Below are 16,624 nucleotides of genomic sequence, written 5' to 3'. Positions count from 1 at the left end.
AGCAGGGCTGAGAAAAGAGTCAAAACACTTGTCTTTATAAATATGTGTGTGTGCGTGTTTAATATATAACTATATATACATATATATATATATATATATATAGTTATAAAATATATGTAGTATGTTGTGTCTTTGTAATTTATATATGGATATATGTAGTGTACATAATTTATAAGTGTGTATGCATGTATATAATACAGTATAATTTATATACAGATACATAGTGCATCTATGTTTTTTTTTATTCGATATATTCTTTATTTACATGTCAAATGATTTCCCCTTTTCTGGCTCCCTACTCCCTGAAAGTCCCATAAGCCCTCTTCCCTCCCCCTGTTCCCCCATCTATCCCTTCCCACTTCACTGTTCTGGTATTCCCCTATACTGCTGCACTGAGTCTTTCCAGAACCAGGGACCACTCCTCCGTTCTTCTTGGACATCATTTAATATGTGGATTATGTCTTGGGTATTCAAAGTTTCTAGGCTAATATCCACTTATCAGTGAGTGCATACCATGATTGATCTTTTGAGACTGGGTTACTTCACTTAGTATGATGTTCTTCAGCTCCATCACACCAGTCAGAATGGCTAAGGTCAAAAAATCAGGAGACAGCAGGTGTTGGCAAGGGTGTGGAGAAAGAGGAATACTCCTCCACTGCTGGTGGGATTGCAAGATGATACAACTACTTTGGAAATCAGTCTGGCGGTTCCTCAGAAATCTGGGCATGACACTTCCAGAGGACCCTGATATACCACTCCTAGGCATATACCCAGAGGATTCCCCAGCATGCAATAAGGACACATGCTCCACTATGTTCTTAGCAGCCCTATTTGTAGTAGCCAGAAGCTGGAAAGAACCCAGGTGTCAACGGAGGAATGGATACAAAAAATGTGGTATATTTATACAATGGAGTACTATTCAGCCATTAGAAACAATGAATTCATGAAATTCTTAGACAAATGGATGGAACATCTATGTTTTTAATAGATATATATCTATATAATATATATGATATAGAATATATATGTAGTTTATATACAGATATATAGTATATAATTTATATGTGTGTATAGATATATGTGATATACATATATAGCATGTTTATAATTTATATATATTAAACACACATGGTATATGTATATAATTTATACAAAATATGGATATATAGTATGTATAATGGAGAGTGTGTGTGTATCTCTGTGTGTCTTGCTTTGTAGTAAACCTAAGGCCTTGTGCATGTTAGGCAAGCACTTTATCAAGTGAGGTAGGTTACAGTCCTATTCAGCTCAGTCTTTTTCTGTTTTCATTGTCCCAGTTGCCCATGCTAGCCTTGAGCTTTTAGTTCTTCTGCTCTGCCCACTGGAGTAGCAGGGATTGTAGACCTGTGCCTTCATATTAATCGTGGCCTCCTGAGCTCTTCTTAGAGAAACATCATTCAAGAAAGTGCCTCCTGCTTTCTCCTTCAGTCTGGTAGCTTACTCTCCTGGGTTCTCTCCTCCAGTGCAAGGCTGTGAACACACAGGACTTTTTCTTATGTACCATGCCTTCTCAGGACATTAGTCAGGGAGACGTTCTTGGTTCCCACTCCCATTCGCACTTTGTTGGGTGGTCTGGCTCCGCATGTCTCTCTCCTCAAGCCAGGATTTATGCAATATCTCTTACCAGTGCTGAAAAACACGTACCGCAGGGCTCCTTAGCATATGCCAAGTTAACATCTTACACTACTACACTACATCTCCCCTGTGATCCCTCATGGAGAATTTAGAAGTGAGATCCAGTTGGGGATTGATTAATGGATTGCCAGATACAGTTGGTTTTGTGTAGTCTCTGAAGGAAAGGGGAAAATGAATATTTTTTCCTCTAAAGTCTTAGAAAAACTATTACAGATTTGCACAGCTGAGGCAGTGGTCCTGCTTGCCTTGAGTTCTCTTTCCTCGCACTGTGAAGGAAAGTCCTGTGAAGATCTGTGGCCCTGGGATAGGGCAGGCCTGCTTAGAAAAGGCAGTGAGGGTTTTATGTGGTATCTCTCCCTTCAGAAATATATGATCTGTAGTACTGCTCTGGAGAGCCATATGTGACCTAAAGAGCCATGTCTCTGACATTGGTGTGATTATTATGAAGGAAGAACTTTGTACCTGAGTACCCTTTGTTACCAGGATATGTCATATGCAATATTAAGCAGCATTCACTCTGTCTCTTAAGTTTCGAGACAACAGAGGGGACAAGGCAGAAGGCATCTTTGGGATGCTCTTAACTGAGGGGTCTTAGTACCTGTTCCTCTCGCCATGCAGTGGAATATTTGCTCAGCCTCTTGCCCTTCTGATAGAACTTTGAGTCCCTTCTGATTGCTTACTCATTTCATATATGGTCCTCCCTCGGAGTTCAGATGCAGCTGAGTAAAATAGGGGTAGAGGGTGATCTGCTCCTTGACCACTTGCTTCTGTAAGGTGAAGAAAGCTCAATTTGGAACAAGGAACTGTATGTTCAGATGTCAGAGGTGACCATGGACTTGTAGGTCATCTGCTTTCTAGGCCATGACAAGGCTAGCATTGAGTGAGGCGTTGTGATGATTAAGGAGAAGTTAGTACCGTTGGGCTTTGTATAGCTAAAGTCCTCCAAAGAGAAAAGGAAAATAAAACTTTCCTGTCCCAACATCTCAGTAAAAGGAAGTGGCAAAATATTTGAGATGCCCAGGTTTTTAGGTGGTACGACCAGATTTTAGTTGGTAGGTCACTGGGGAGAACTGATGAAGTATAATGCCTTAATCTTGAATATAGTTGGTTCCTTAGTGCTAAGAAATGCCCGTGAAGGTGAGGCTTGTCGGGAGAGGAGTAGCTTCAATGAGGTCCCTACTTTCCTCCATGCTCCTTTTGAATACTACAGTGATTTCACCCCAGGGTGGGAGCCCCTCACCCCAGCTCCTTCTGTCTGCCCTGAGGCACATCTGTTTGTTAGCATTGTAGAATATTGCATGCATACAGAGCATGAGGTCTAATGGGATGAACGCCTATGCACTTTTCTCTTGGCTTAGATAATGAATGCTATTTAAAATTAGGAAATTCTGAAAGGAGGGAAAATTCCTGTCAAATATATAATTTCTATTGCTTTTGGTGTGCTCTGTCTTGTCTTTATGTTCACTTGAAAATAGAGCTCCACTATGTAGCATAGGCTGGCTTTTAGTTTATAGTCTCTGTGGCTCAGCTTTCCATGTGGTGGCCTTATAGGCAAGTGTCTCCATGCCTAGTTTTGTGGTATTTCCAGGGGGCTGTATTTTTATGTTACTTATGATGTGCTGATCTTAGCAGAGATTAAAGGCTCCATCACACCAGTCTTCTATACATTCTTTTCAAACTTGTGATCCTCCTGCCTCAGTCTCTCAAGGGCTGAGGTTAGGGTTAGCGTGTTGCCTGGGCTCTGGCTTTTAACTCCCTTCTTTAGGTGCTTCACCAAGTAGATGTGGTGCAACCTTGGCTGCTCTTTCTTTTTCCCTCTTTAACTATTACAATCCTTAGTGAAAGTTTCTGTATTTTGTTTTATTTCCGTAGGCTAGTTTCTAGAGAGAAGTGGGATTATTGACTCAGAGGGCAGGAGATCTGTAAGCTGTTGTGGATGAATGGAAACACTCTCCTGAAGGTGCACCACTGAGCCTACTCTGGGCCACAGGCTCCATGGCGGCCCTGGGTCTCTACAGCTTTTATTCCAGTAGCTGACGCAGGTCCTATGAGAGCGGCTGATTGCTCCTGAGGCAGCTCACTTCAAGGCAAGCCGTAATCCTTGTTGTACTATGTTTCATTTTCAGGTGTTTTCATGCCGACTAGGGAATGAACAAGACACTGCTCTCTCAATTGTGGATCCGGTTCAAATTCAAGTGGAGCTGGTAGGGAACTCTTCTTACCAGAATAGCTCTGGGCTGATGGATGCGTTCAACAGCGAAGACTTCCCACCCATTCTAGAGGTAATGCTGGGTCACGTCCAATCCATGGATGCACTGTAGGTTCCCTGTGCAGGCACTCAGTCTGGCACCGTCGTAGGTACCTCAGTACATGCAAAATAAATGTGATGTCACCTAGGCTCTTATAGTATGGACAAGGGTAGAAGACTCTTTAAATTGCTGGTATCATTTTGAATTTCTGTAAATGTTGACAGAAAGCAAAACACGGTCTGGTAGGACTATTCCTTGTGGTGAGTGCTGTAGGACTGAGGAGTCCGGGGGTAGATAGGATATAAGCCAGCAGAGGAGGAGAGCGTTCCAGGTCCAGAGGCCGGGTTAGGGCAGAAGCAGGTCTCACCGGGACCGAGAGGCCATCAGGGAAGCAGCAAACAAAGGTGAGGCCAGGCAAGGGAGGGTTAAAACTTGGGCGTTCTTGATATTGCTTTCTATTAAAGATTTTATTTCCTGTGTGTGTGTGTGTGTGTGTGTGTGTGTGTGTGTGTATGTGTGTGTGAATATTCAGAGACCAGAAAAAGGAGCTGAAGTTATAGGCAGTTGTGAGTTGCCTAGTGTGGGTGCTGGAAACTGAACTCAGGTGCTCTGGCAGAGCCGTAAATGCTCTGAACCACTGAGCCATCTCTCTAAGGCAGGTACTCTGTATTTTTTCGTAAGAGGGCAGTGATTAATCAGTTCACTTGGATCATGGGAAGCCAATAGAGGAAGCCTTGTTGCTTTTCAGTTTCAGCAGCACCTCACTAGAAAAAAGTTGAGTGAGTGAATAAGGCTCCTTACAGACCTTTGCACCTTTCTCAGGGTTGCCTGCTCGCAGCATCTGTGCTGCCTTCACCAGTGGAGTGTATTGCTTACCTCTGAGGAGGTGTGCATTTCAGAAATGGTGACTCCACACTTGACCGAGTAAGGTTATGTTTGAATAAAGAAAAGATTTTTTTCATTGTTATTTTTATTAAAAATAATGTATTACTATTACTATGTTATTGATGGGGTCCTGTGTAGCTTAGGCTGCCCTGGAACTCCTGATTCTCCTACCTCTATCTCAGAGTGCTGGCAATATAGGAGCAAAGAGATTGTTTTGTTTTTGTTTTTGTTTTTTTTTTTTTTTTTTTTTGGTGTTCTAGTTTTAGTTCTGTTGCTGTGATAAAATATCCTGATGGAGAGCAACTTAGAGGAGAAAAGCGTATTTCATCTTACAGTTCCAGGTTACAGTTTAATACTGTAAAAAGGTCAGGCAGAAACTTCAGACAGCTTATCCAGAGTCGGGGGCAGGGAGAAATGAGAGCATTCATAATTGCTTTCTTGCTTGATTTCTCTCACGCACTTCAGCCTAGGGAATGGCGCCACCCATGGTGGGCTGGGTCTTTCCATGTAAGTTAACTTAAGACACACTCTATAAGACATGTCCAAAGGCCAATACAATAAGCTAGTCCCACACTGAGACTCTTCTCTGGGTAATTAAAAGTTGTGCCAAATTGACAAAGTTACCCATCACAGTTGATCAGTTTATTTCAGAGATTAAAAAAAAAAAGTAATGGTACTATGTAAAATGGATTAGTAAAATGTTATCAATAGGTGATCCTCACTGCTAGCTATAGTCCTATCTTGTGTGGTATTAATTGCTCTAGTAATAATCCTAGTTTAATGTCGTTTTTAATTTCATTCAGTTTTATGACTTTTATCTGATGGCATCAGATGATACCTTGTCATCATTTGCTTAATTTCAAGATCTTTGCAGTCTTTTAAATGAGAAGGTTGTAATGATATCTGGACTTCTGGAGCATAAAGTAGGAATTATGTTTGAGTGATATGTGGGCACAAAGCCAAAAGCAACTTTAAAAACCATCGCTACTTTTTTACGTTCCATTAGATTCAGTTACAGGCCCTGGATATCAGACTCTCCTATAATGATGTTCAGCTGTTTCTTGCCATTGCAAAATCCATCCCAGAGCAAGCTAGTGCTGCAGCACCGGACTCGACAGCCTTGGAGGCAGATTCTGTCAGCTGTAGCCTGCCAGGGGCATCTCGGATAGGAGAGGACGTCAGAGAAGGGGCAAGACACACCTTAGATCCTGTCTTGGGTACGTGTTGAGTTGGAAACCCATCCGTCTTCTTAGTAATACTCCCACCCTCCTTCCCTCCCTCTCCCCATCCCCACCCTCCATTCCCCTCCTCCTCCTCCTTCCCTTCTCTCTCTCTCTCTCTCTCTCTCTCTCTCTCTCTCTCTCTCTTTCTCTCAGTTTACTCTACATCCTGGCTGGCTCTGCATTTGCTATATTATGCATGATACATGTTGTTCTCAAACTTATGCCAATCCTCCTGCCTCAGCTTCTCTGGTTCTGGAAATTATTCACCATACTGGTCATATCCCCTGACCCCTTTGCCTTTTTCAGTTTTCTTATGCACATTTGAATTGTTCATAATCTAATTGTCATTAAGTATAATTGTAAGCCATAAATATGACATTTTTTTGTTTGTTTTTTATTTAAAAAACAAAAGCTCCAGCTTACAGGTGGGTTTTCCCCTCCCACTCCTTATGGAGTTGTGTATGGCTTACTTTCAAGTTTAATTTCAAAAATTGAGACTTTGAAAACTCAAGCGATGCTGTCCCCACTAAATGATAGTCTTCCACTCTTAATGACAAAACCTAAGGGAATGACAGTAAAGTCCAAGGTGCACGTGTTGGAGGTCTACACTAAGAGCTTATTTTGCCTCAAGAAAGGAAGTGGTATTTGTCATCCCTCCCTCAGCCTGCGGAGTAATGTGTCTGAAATTGTTTCCTAGAGCTCCAGCTGGCTAGACTACAGGAGCTGGGCTTCAGCATGGACGATTGTCGCAAGGCTCTTCTGCTGTGTCAAGGTAAAGTGGGCATGGCTTCCATTAGCTGCTGTTGGTCTTAACCAAGTGCTTCCTTCTCGTTCCCTCCCCAGTTACATCAGGGAGTAAGAGAGATTATGTGTCTGCAAGGGCCCTATGCATCCTGAAGGAGAGGGTGGGGCTGAGCATCATTCTGGCTTGGCCATAGTTGTGATCCCACAAAAGGGATTTCTGCGATTATGAGGTTCTCTCTGGAGCTGGCTGTGTGGGTCAGATTCTTGCTCTGCCTCACATCAGCTGTTCTTAAAGGACCTTGGACAAGTCACTGAGCCTCTCAGTGCTAATGCTTCCTTGCCTGTGAAGCTCCAGGAGGAGGTCCTGGCTGTGGATAAGTGCCTGGTACTTTGTTCATCCTGGTTATTAGTGGTGTTGGTAATGGTCCTGGCTCTGAGGCTCTGGCAGTCATGACCATGATCATGTGCTGAGCTCTTACTGCTCTGCTCTGTCTCTGGTCTTTTAAACAAACACCTTAAACATTTATTTATTTGTGTGGATGGATGTTTATGATATACTTGGTGGTTAGAGGACAACTTGGAGTTAATTGTCTCCTTCTGTAATGCGGGTCCTGGTGACTGGTTGTCAGTTTTAGCAGCAGGTGCCTTTACCAACTGAGCCATCTGACTAAGCCCATCTTTATTTTATTTAGCATCAGACATTTGTATAGCCCAGGTTAGCCTTGAACCCATTATGAGGGCCAGGATGATCTTAAAACTCCTGATCCTCCAATCTCTAGAATGACAGCACTAGGATTACAGATGTGAGCTACCTTGCCGGGCTTTATCCAGTGCTGCTGATGGAACCCAGTAGGCCAGCACTTTGTGCTCCGTCCTTGTCCCCAGCCTGGCTCTGGGTTTCTTGTGGCATCTCCTAGCTTAGAAATAGCCATTATTGTCTATACTGTAGATGAGGAAACTGGCTCAGTAAGGTTGAGCAAGTTGTCTGAGTTTATCCATCGCTGTTGGCCTGAGGTGCAGTAAAGAGATGCACATCTGTGTGATGTGAAGCTTGTGTCCTTTCCACTGTGGCCCACTGCACTCTGTCCTTCTACCATGGCACGCCGTAGCCACCTCTTGTTTATTTTAAGAAAAAGCAATACTGCCGAGTTGTGGTTCCTTCCAGCCTTCCCACATAGGTGCATTCTCTACTTCTCTAGGTGCTGTATGTGTGTGGGTGTGCCAACACACAGTTTAGATAAAGCCCAGGGCCTAGTACGTGGTAGGCAGTGATCTCCTGTGGAGCTGTGCCCTGGCCTGCACTGCATTTTTATAATTGATAGATTGCATGGCAGTCTCCTTAACTGTGGCCTTCTCACTCCATGGTTTCCATCATTTGAGATCAGCCCTGGTCTGAAGACAAATTGACAATCCTACAAATGAGTTTTAGCCCTCGTGCTAAATTGACAATCCTACAAATGAGTTTTAGCCCTCGTGCTAAATTGACAATCCTACAAATGAGTTTTAGCCCTCGTGCTACTCGGACCGGTTCTAGCCTGCCTGGGACAGGAGTCATACTGTGGCTCCCATCTACAGTCTGTGTGCTGCCTGCTTCGCACAGTGCGGCAGAGCTTGTGTTTGTTTAACCCTTCTTTAGCTTAAAAAGCTGAGAGCAATGCCCTGGGACTCAGGGGCCCAAGAGAAGCTGCAGAGGGCATCCTTTAAAGGCAAGGTAGAAGTTTTAAGCCAGGAAAGAAATGTCCAGAAAAGCCCTGTGCTAAGGTTGCTGAGATCTATAGTCAGAACAATCCTACTGTTTGTAAATTTTGAAGGAAAATTGATGTTACTTTTACCAAATGCTCCACTCACAGTACACACCAGTGACTGGGATAGGTGCTGAGGTGCGGGCTTGCTGCTCAGGGCTTGCAGTGTCCCAGTGGCCTCAGAATCTCGAGTATAAGTGGGCAGGGCTGTGATATCACAAATTGCATTTGTGATTTGGGTATCTCTATGGAATCTAGGATCCACAGATGAGAGAAATCATGCGACATTTGTCTTTCTGAGTCCAAGTTATTTGACTTCATGTGATGGTCTCCATTTGTGTCCGCTTTCCCTAATATGTATCATTTCATTCTTTTTTGTGAATTACTGCACTGTGCACATGAACCATATATTCTGTTCCCAGTCATGCTGACAGACACCTAGGCTGACTCAATACTTTGGTGGGCTTGCTCTTTCACTCTCTCTCTCTCTCTCTCTCTCTCTCTCTGTGTGTGTGTGTGTATGTGTGTGTGTGTACATGTATGTGAGGCTATGCACTTATTTGTGGTGTCTTCATAGCTCTTTCCCGTAGAGAACACCTTCTTTTCTAGAATGCTGTTCCCAGGCTACGCACCAGCACATTGTGTGTGGAGATGCTCATTGTGTTCCCTGAAGCCCCTTGACCTCTGAATCCGTGAGCGTGGGCTAGCTCTCTGGGTCCCTCAGCTTTGTGTCCCTTCAGTCATTGTTGCTTTTCTATTTAACTTTATACTTTATCGTGCCTATGATTTTTGTTCTTTAACTATTCAAACACATTTTCTCCCGTGGTCTACAAACCTTTTGTATTTCAGTGTGATTGAACTAAAGCCACTTTGTCCCGTTACTTAACAAGATGAAAATAACAGCTGCTTAAAGCCAGGACGGCTCACCAGGCCCTGCTCTGAGAACTTATTTCCTCTCTGTGTTGTGATGCAGGCCCCAGAGATCAAACAGCTTGCCCGATTCAGTAGCTGGGAAGTACAGAACTGGTCTAGACCAGGGTCAGCTTGCTTCAGAGCCCAGACCCCGGCAGGCACATTGCCTCTCTGAGTGTGGAATGACATTGCTCCTTCCCTCCTCCCCTTCCTTCTTCTGTTCCGCATTTATCTCGATTGGTCAGTCCCTTCCTTCCTTTTTTCTTTTTCTTGGGGGTAAGAGAGTTAGGATATTTGTTGTTATTTAGGCAGGGGGCATTAGCAGTTCTCTTTCTCTTATATACAAATACATGTGTGAAAGAGTGAGTGAGTGTGAGTGTGTGTATGTGTGTATGTCTGTGTGTGTGTGTGTGTGTGTGTGTGGTGTGTGTGTGTGTGGTGTGTGTGTGTGTGTGTGTGTGTGCATTTATGTGTGCTCAGGCATGCATCTCATTTTGTTCTCTGCTTTCTGGGAGTTGGTACTTGAGAAGACAGACTGTGTACAAAGTAAGACATTTGAGGACAGTTAACATCAGTATGAGCAGAACTTGGGTGGAGGTGAGACTTGCATACCAAGGGGGCTTGAGACTCTGGGTTCCTCAACTCCTGCCCCACCCCCCCTTTCTGTTCACAGTTGGTACAGGAGGGGCTTTTGAAGTCAGAGCAGGAAAGCGTTTTCAACTTGAGTAGAAATGTCCAACAACCAGGAGCTTACCCCATATGTGCCCTAGCACCTTCCCCCAGCCTAAGGATCCTTCTGGATTATAGCTCTCTGGGGCTTCTCACAGATTCTTTGCAATGCTTTGGGAAGTAGTGACACCTCACAGCTTCTGGTTTTCTTGAAGGCCAGCTGAAGAAGGCAGCAAGTTGGCTGTTTAAGAATGCAGAGCCCCTGAAGTCGCTGTCCCTGGTCTCCAGCAGCAGAGACAACCCAGGGGCCATGCCCACTCCACGGATCTCTGGGGTGGAGGTCAAGGCTGAGAGCGTGTGCATCTGTTTCATCGATGACTGCATGGACTGTGACGTGCCCCTGGCCGAGCTTACCTTCTCTCGTGAGTGTACCTGGCTGTGGACTCGTCCGCAGCCCAGTGCTGGTCTTCTCTTAGGGCTGCCTCTTCCATTCTCCATGTATCCTTGTTCCCCCTAATTTGTGGTGCAGGTAAAATTTGATAGTTTAACGTGATTTTAAAGAAAAAAATATTCTTTGAGACAGGGTTTCTCTGTGCAGCTTTGGCCATCCTGGAACTCTCTTTGTAGATCAGGCTGGCCTTGAACTCAGAGATCCGCCTGCCTCTGTCTGCTGAGTACTGGAAAGCTGTGAGCCAGATTTTTTTTTTCAAACAAAGCAGAGTTGAGGCTTAGTAAAGGTATTGTAGGGTAGACTTAATCAGGAGGGTTAGGAGAGAGAGAGAGAGAGAGAGAGAGAGAGAGAGAGAGAGAGAGAGAGAGAGAGAGAGAGGCACTGAGGAAGAGAGAGACGACATGGGTGTGGGGTCTCAAGGGGTAGGCCAGGAAAGTGAGACACTCTCAGTGTGTACAAGAATGGATTACCCAAATCTTTTTTAAAAATTTCTTTCCCATATGTGGCTTGAGCCTATAGCTCAGGAATAGGAGAAATTGACACTGATAAAATTTCCATCACATCAAGAGCTCAGCTGAGTTACCCTGTCTGTCCCATACACAAACATAGTGGTGAACAGAGTCACGTGGGACTTCTAGAACAAAAGCTGGCAGAGGAGTGCTTCTGCCTGTTTCTCTCTGGAAAACCAAACCAGGATCCTATTAGAAGGCTCAAGTGGCATCTCCTGCAGTGGAGACATTACTCCTCTGTTGTTGGTTGGCTGGGGCCCCGGGGAGAGTGCTCTTTTCTCAGTGCCCTGTTTCATGTGTTAGCGTGAAGGTTGTGAGGAGGGGGCGGTGAAAATCACCTGTCACTTGCCAGGTGGTGGTGGTACACACCATTAATGAATCCCAGCACTCAGGAATTCAAGGACAGTCAGGGCTATACAGGGAAGCCCTGTCTAGAAAAACAAAGAGAAGGGCTTGGGGGTTGTGGGGATAGAGAATTATTACCTGTACTTCCAAAGTTTTTAGCTTGCCATCCTTCTCTCCTTTATCAAATTTGGTTCTGGGGACTTGAGATTGCCTGTCGTATACTTTAACCTCCTCCATGCTTTTTATAGCCACACAATTAAAAGCCACTAGGTTTTTGAGTGCTGACATGCATGTCTTATCTATAGAGAATAATTATGTAACTTATGTTTTCTATGGTAATCTTAAGATTTTGAGCTAATATGGGGTAAGAAAGGGTTCATGAGTTTCCACACCTATCTGAGGAACTGGACAACTGATGGTCTCTGTGGAACACAGAGCCAGTTTTCTTTAAGGGTGTGGCTCCTGGTTGGTCAACCACACTGCAGTGGATAGCCCCACAGCCAGGAGTCTGTGGGCAGCAGAAATTGAAGTTGATGTGGGCTATAGAGGTCAGGGTGGATCTGAGAGGAGTTGGAAGGAAGAATTGGGGATAAATATGATCAAAATACATTGTGTAAAAATTTTCACAGAATTAAGAACTATGTTAAAAGCAATATATGCTAACATTTAGCAGGCAGGCCCTGTATTATTATTCCCTCTTTCCTTGCATTCAGGAGACGTGTGCTTGAGGCTTTGGTCATACTGTGTGCTGTAGATGTGGGGAGAGAGAGTGAGACCATGTTTTAGGTACAGTGCTTAAGAGAGTGCTAAAATCTTAGAGTTAAGGTAATACTGCCTATCTTATTTTTATGCCTATGGTGTTCTGCCTGCAGTTCTCTGTATATGTATCACTGTGTGCCTGCAGCCCAAAACTGTCATCAGACCCTTCAGAACTGGGGTTACAGATAGTGGTGGGCTGCATGCGGGTGCTGGGAATTGAACCCAGTTCCTCTGGAAGAGCAGCCAGTGCTCTTAAACACTTATCCATATCTCCAGCGCAAGATAAGAATATTTGAATGCAGTGGTTAATGTGCTGGTTGTAAAACATGAAGATTCACACACGAACTTTCCTGGTAAACAGAACTGTTGCTGCTGTTGAGTGTGCTCTCCGATGAGGCTGTCGGTGCAGCTGTAGCTAGTGTCTGAGATGCAGTTTGTCTGGGGAGGCCAGCTTTGCCCTGCCTCTGAAGTGAGGTTTGCTTGTGTTGCAGGTCTGAATTTTCTTCAGCACGTCCGAACTAACTCTGAGGGTTACGCCCACTTCACCCTTTCTGGAGATTATTATAACCGTGCTCTGTCAGGTTAGTATAAATCGTCTATTATTGTAGGATTTAAAGAATAAGCTCTTTTGTTTACCTGGGTTGTCACTGCATACTTTAGACGAGAAAAAGGATGGGGTGGGGTGGGGCGGGGCTGAGAAACAACAAGGGGCACAAGCACAGACTCCCTATTTTTTAAACGAGACTTTTTCATGTGATGTGACGATACTTATTAGTGTTTCAAAAGTTAGTGAACTGATCTTGGAGAGTCAAGCACACACGCTTTTGTTTGTTTTGAGGCAAGATCTCACCCTGTTGCTCAGGCTAGTCTGTGATTTACTACGTTAAGCCTGGCCTGGAACTCATGTAAATCCTCCTGCCTCGGCCTCCTGAGTTCTGAGATTATAGGCCTACCCCACAACATTTGGCCCAAAACATCATTTTCTATCCTGCAATCAGGCAGAAGTGAAGAGTGACACTACTGCATGCTGGGATGCAGATGAGCCACAATTCCTACCAGTAAACGTGTAGTTAGTGCAGTTTCATGACGTGTGAAGTTGAACACAGCATATGAACAGCTTCTCCTCTTCTTCTTCTTCCTCCTCCTCCTCCTGTCCTCCCTACCCCCTTTCTCTTTGAGACGGGATCTCTGTAGCTCCCGTGTCCTGGAACTTACTATGTTCACTAGACTGGCCTTGAACTCAGTTCCTCCTGCCTCTGCTTCCCAAGTTCTGGAATTAAAGGTGTATGCCACCATCCCTGGCCTGATTTCCCATTTCTTAAGTTGAACATCTACAAGAGTGCTTGTGATAATATTTCCTTTAAGTTGTAAAAGTATTTTGTTAAAATTTATTTTGTACATGTGACACGTTTTAAGATTAAAACAAAGAAACAAAAACCTTGATAAAGTTAAGCCAATGAACTTCCAAATATGGCCTTGGTTCAGTGGTGGATTGTTCTTTGAGCTGGGTTGTTGGAGGAGCTCTTAGCTAAAGCCACAGTTTTCCCTTCTAACCTAAGTCTGAGGCTCTTTTTTCCTGTCTTGATTGAGGAAGAGGTCTTCTAGCTTTAATGAAACACAGCATGTGCTCTCCGGCCCTGCTTCCTGCTACTTCAACAAGAGCAGGATGGGGAATGTCCGTGCTCTTCCAGGCCTGTTCCATGGACACCAGGCATCTTAGGGTGACCTATAGCAGGGGATAGTGCTACGTTGTGAGAGTGGATTGGAGCCATCAAGCGTAGTCTGTCCTTGCTAAGCACCCATGTACAGTATTATCCTATAAACCGTGATATCTGCTGAGCAGATGTTTTATTGCCTGCATTCTTTCAGGCTGGGAGCCATTTATCGAGCCGTGGCCGTGCTCTGTATCCTGGCAACAGCAGGCAGCTAGCCGGCTCCACCCTCCACGACTGAAGCTGGAGGCCAAGGCCAAACGCCGCCTGGACGTCAATATCACCTCTGTACTGATCGGTGAGTGGCAAGCTCCGGTTGTAGGCTAACATCTTTTCTGTAACACAGGCCCCTTGCCTGCAGACAAAGATGCCAGGTGGGCGAATGCTTGGCCCTGTGCTGGGCATCACTTCCTCATCATGGCTGAACCCCATGCTCTCAGTGGCCGAGCAAGAGCTGAGGCTTCGTGGGGACCACAAAGGATCCTGGGGATCTTTCTCCTCATAATTTTTGGTTAGTGGGGTTCACTAAATGTCCTAGAAATGAGGTTAGAGTCAGTTCTGTTTTACACACAGGAATTTTTGTTTGTTTTTCAAGCAAGGTATTGTGTTTAAACCCAGGCTAGTCTTCAATTCACACTTCTTTGGCCTTGGCCTTCAAGTGGGTGGAATGGCAGAGATACAGCACAATGTCCAGTTAGAGAGTGATATTCCTTAAACAAAATCAGTAAGTTCCCTGTGGTATTCCCTGTCAATTGTCATACCAACTTAACTCTGAAAATTGCCAAGCCAATGCAATGCATTCTCAGTTTCTTTGGTCGCCCTGAAGTGTACATTTCTAGATTCTGGATATCTTTGCCACATCTCTCCTGCAGAATGTGCACTGAAGATACAGCATAGCAGTCAGTGTTCCTGAGTGTGTTGTGTACTTAATGTCTTAGTCTTTGCACCTGTGAGTCCTGTTGCCTAGAGTGTCACTCTGCCCTCTGTCTCATTGAGTCACTATTCACATTTCAAGAGAGACTTTGGATGCACACATCACCACCACATGCTTTTGCCAAAGCCAAATAAATCTGACCTTCCTCTCTGCCCTCTAGCATTGTATTTCTGTCTTTCCTTTAGTCTTTCACAGCATAGGTGGCTTCATAGATATCTGATTGCTTTAATCTCTTTCATGTGGAATTTCTGCCTCTAGGGTCCAACCGTTTTAGCTTCTTGCATAAGTCCAGCATATAGGGAGACATTCAGTAAAAGCTTTTTTTTTTTCTGAATTGAAATTATTTAATATGGACTTTTTATCTTTTTCCATCTCCCTTCTTAATTTATGGAATTCTTTCTAGATCAGTATATAAGTACCAAGGAATCCTGGTTGGCGGATTACTGTAAAGAAGACAAAGAAACAGAGTCAGCCAAGACAGAAGACTGGATGGGCTCCTCTGTGGACCCACCATGCTTTGGACAAAGTAAGATTTTTATATGCACATGTCTGCCTGTATCAGTGTTAATCTGTAGAGCAGTGCTTTACTGAGATATTCAAATAGAATGGTCTTTCTCTGAGGAGAACTCCATAGGAAGTTCTGACTGGCCTCTGTTGTTCATTTTAGTTTTTGTAAAAGACAGTTTTCTGGCACAGACTACTGAACTGTTAATGCAGGGTCTAATTCCATCAATGTGGGGGAGAGGAGATCTGCAAAGCATTACTCTTGATTTCCAGTGATGCCGAGGATGAGCTGGTGCACCGAGAGCGCGTCAGGACAGACTGGCTGCTGGTTACTTTATTTTTACTTGGGCGAAAACAGTTGGTTTTACAATCAACGGGATATTTTAAAACTGGGTTATAAAAACATCTAAAGCTAGTGCTGGGGGTTTGTATGTATTCTTGGAAAGAGGGAGGGCAAGATCCCAAGTGGAAAAAATGTTTTTTTAAAAGGGCGGCCTGTATTGTTCAGACAGTATAAAGGGATTGAATCCGGCATCTTGAGGAAGAAGTCAAGTGTTCTTTGTTGGTGTCTTCTGTCCTGATGAATGCCTCAGCATGGAACTCTGTTGGCCTCAGAGCTGGGAACATGGTGACAGACACCACAGGTCCTGGTTGTTTCACAAGCCATTGTCATCCAAATTCAGATCAGCCCCAACTTTTTCAGTGTGGTTTCTTTGGGGAGTCTTGGCCTGACTTCACATAGCTCATGAATACTTAAATATTCCATCTGGTCTGCAAACAGTCAGGGAAGATGGGCTTTCTTAGTGTAGGAAGCATTTGTGCTGCTTTGCCCCTCCTTGGGGTGCGTGAGCAGAGTGCCTCCAGCTTCTAGAAGGAAAGACAAAGAGACTGCGCTGCACTTGTTCCCTGTTGTTAGGCTGCTGCTTCTGAGTCCATGGAGCCCCAGCTCCCTAACCCTCCTAATCTGTGTTGCAAAAAAGTAACCTCACCTGTCCAGAAGCCGCTTAAGTAATCTTTATAGGATGCCCAAGAGCATGTGGTCCTTTGTACCGGGACCTTAGAGCCAGTCAGTGCCAACTCCAGGAAGGCCGATGCTCTCAGCCCCAACTTGTCTTCTTCTTCTCTTAATGCTTTCTCTTCTTTCTGTTGTTAATAATCACCCTATCTATATTAAAGCTTAATTTTTATTTCTTTAGGTTTTTCTGGTGAGGCTGATAACTTCACCCTCTGTTAACCACCCGACCTACCTAAATACCAAGTGCTTTTTTATTGGCAATTCCTGGTAGCCTTTTCAGAGGCCTCCTCTAAAAGC

General features: G+C 44.3%; 1 protein-coding gene across 1 annotated transcript in view; it reads left to right on the top strand.

Annotated features, from left to right (window-relative positions):
• Vps13d (vacuolar protein sorting 13 homolog D) overlaps nucleotides 1-16,624 on the top strand; it is a 223,242-nt gene that overhangs the window by 73,811 nt on the left and 132,807 nt on the right. The window contains 7 exon segments of the mRNA XM_052175887.1: nucleotides 3,801-3,956; nucleotides 5,815-6,025; nucleotides 6,729-6,803; nucleotides 10,314-10,520; nucleotides 12,654-12,743; nucleotides 14,032-14,172; nucleotides 15,212-15,334. Of these exon segments, the coding sequence (XP_052031847.1) occupies nucleotides 3,801-3,956; nucleotides 5,815-6,025; nucleotides 6,729-6,803; nucleotides 10,314-10,520; nucleotides 12,654-12,743; nucleotides 14,032-14,172; nucleotides 15,212-15,334 (1,003 nt within the window).

Source organism: Apodemus sylvaticus, chromosome 3 (assembly GCF_947179515.1).
Source record: "Apodemus sylvaticus chromosome 3, mApoSyl1.1, whole genome shotgun sequence".
Lineage (NCBI taxonomy): Eukaryota > Metazoa > Chordata > Mammalia > Rodentia > Muridae > Apodemus > Apodemus sylvaticus.
The sequence above is the reverse complement of the archived record's forward strand: the minus strand, read 5'-3'. Positions and strand labels throughout refer to the sequence as shown.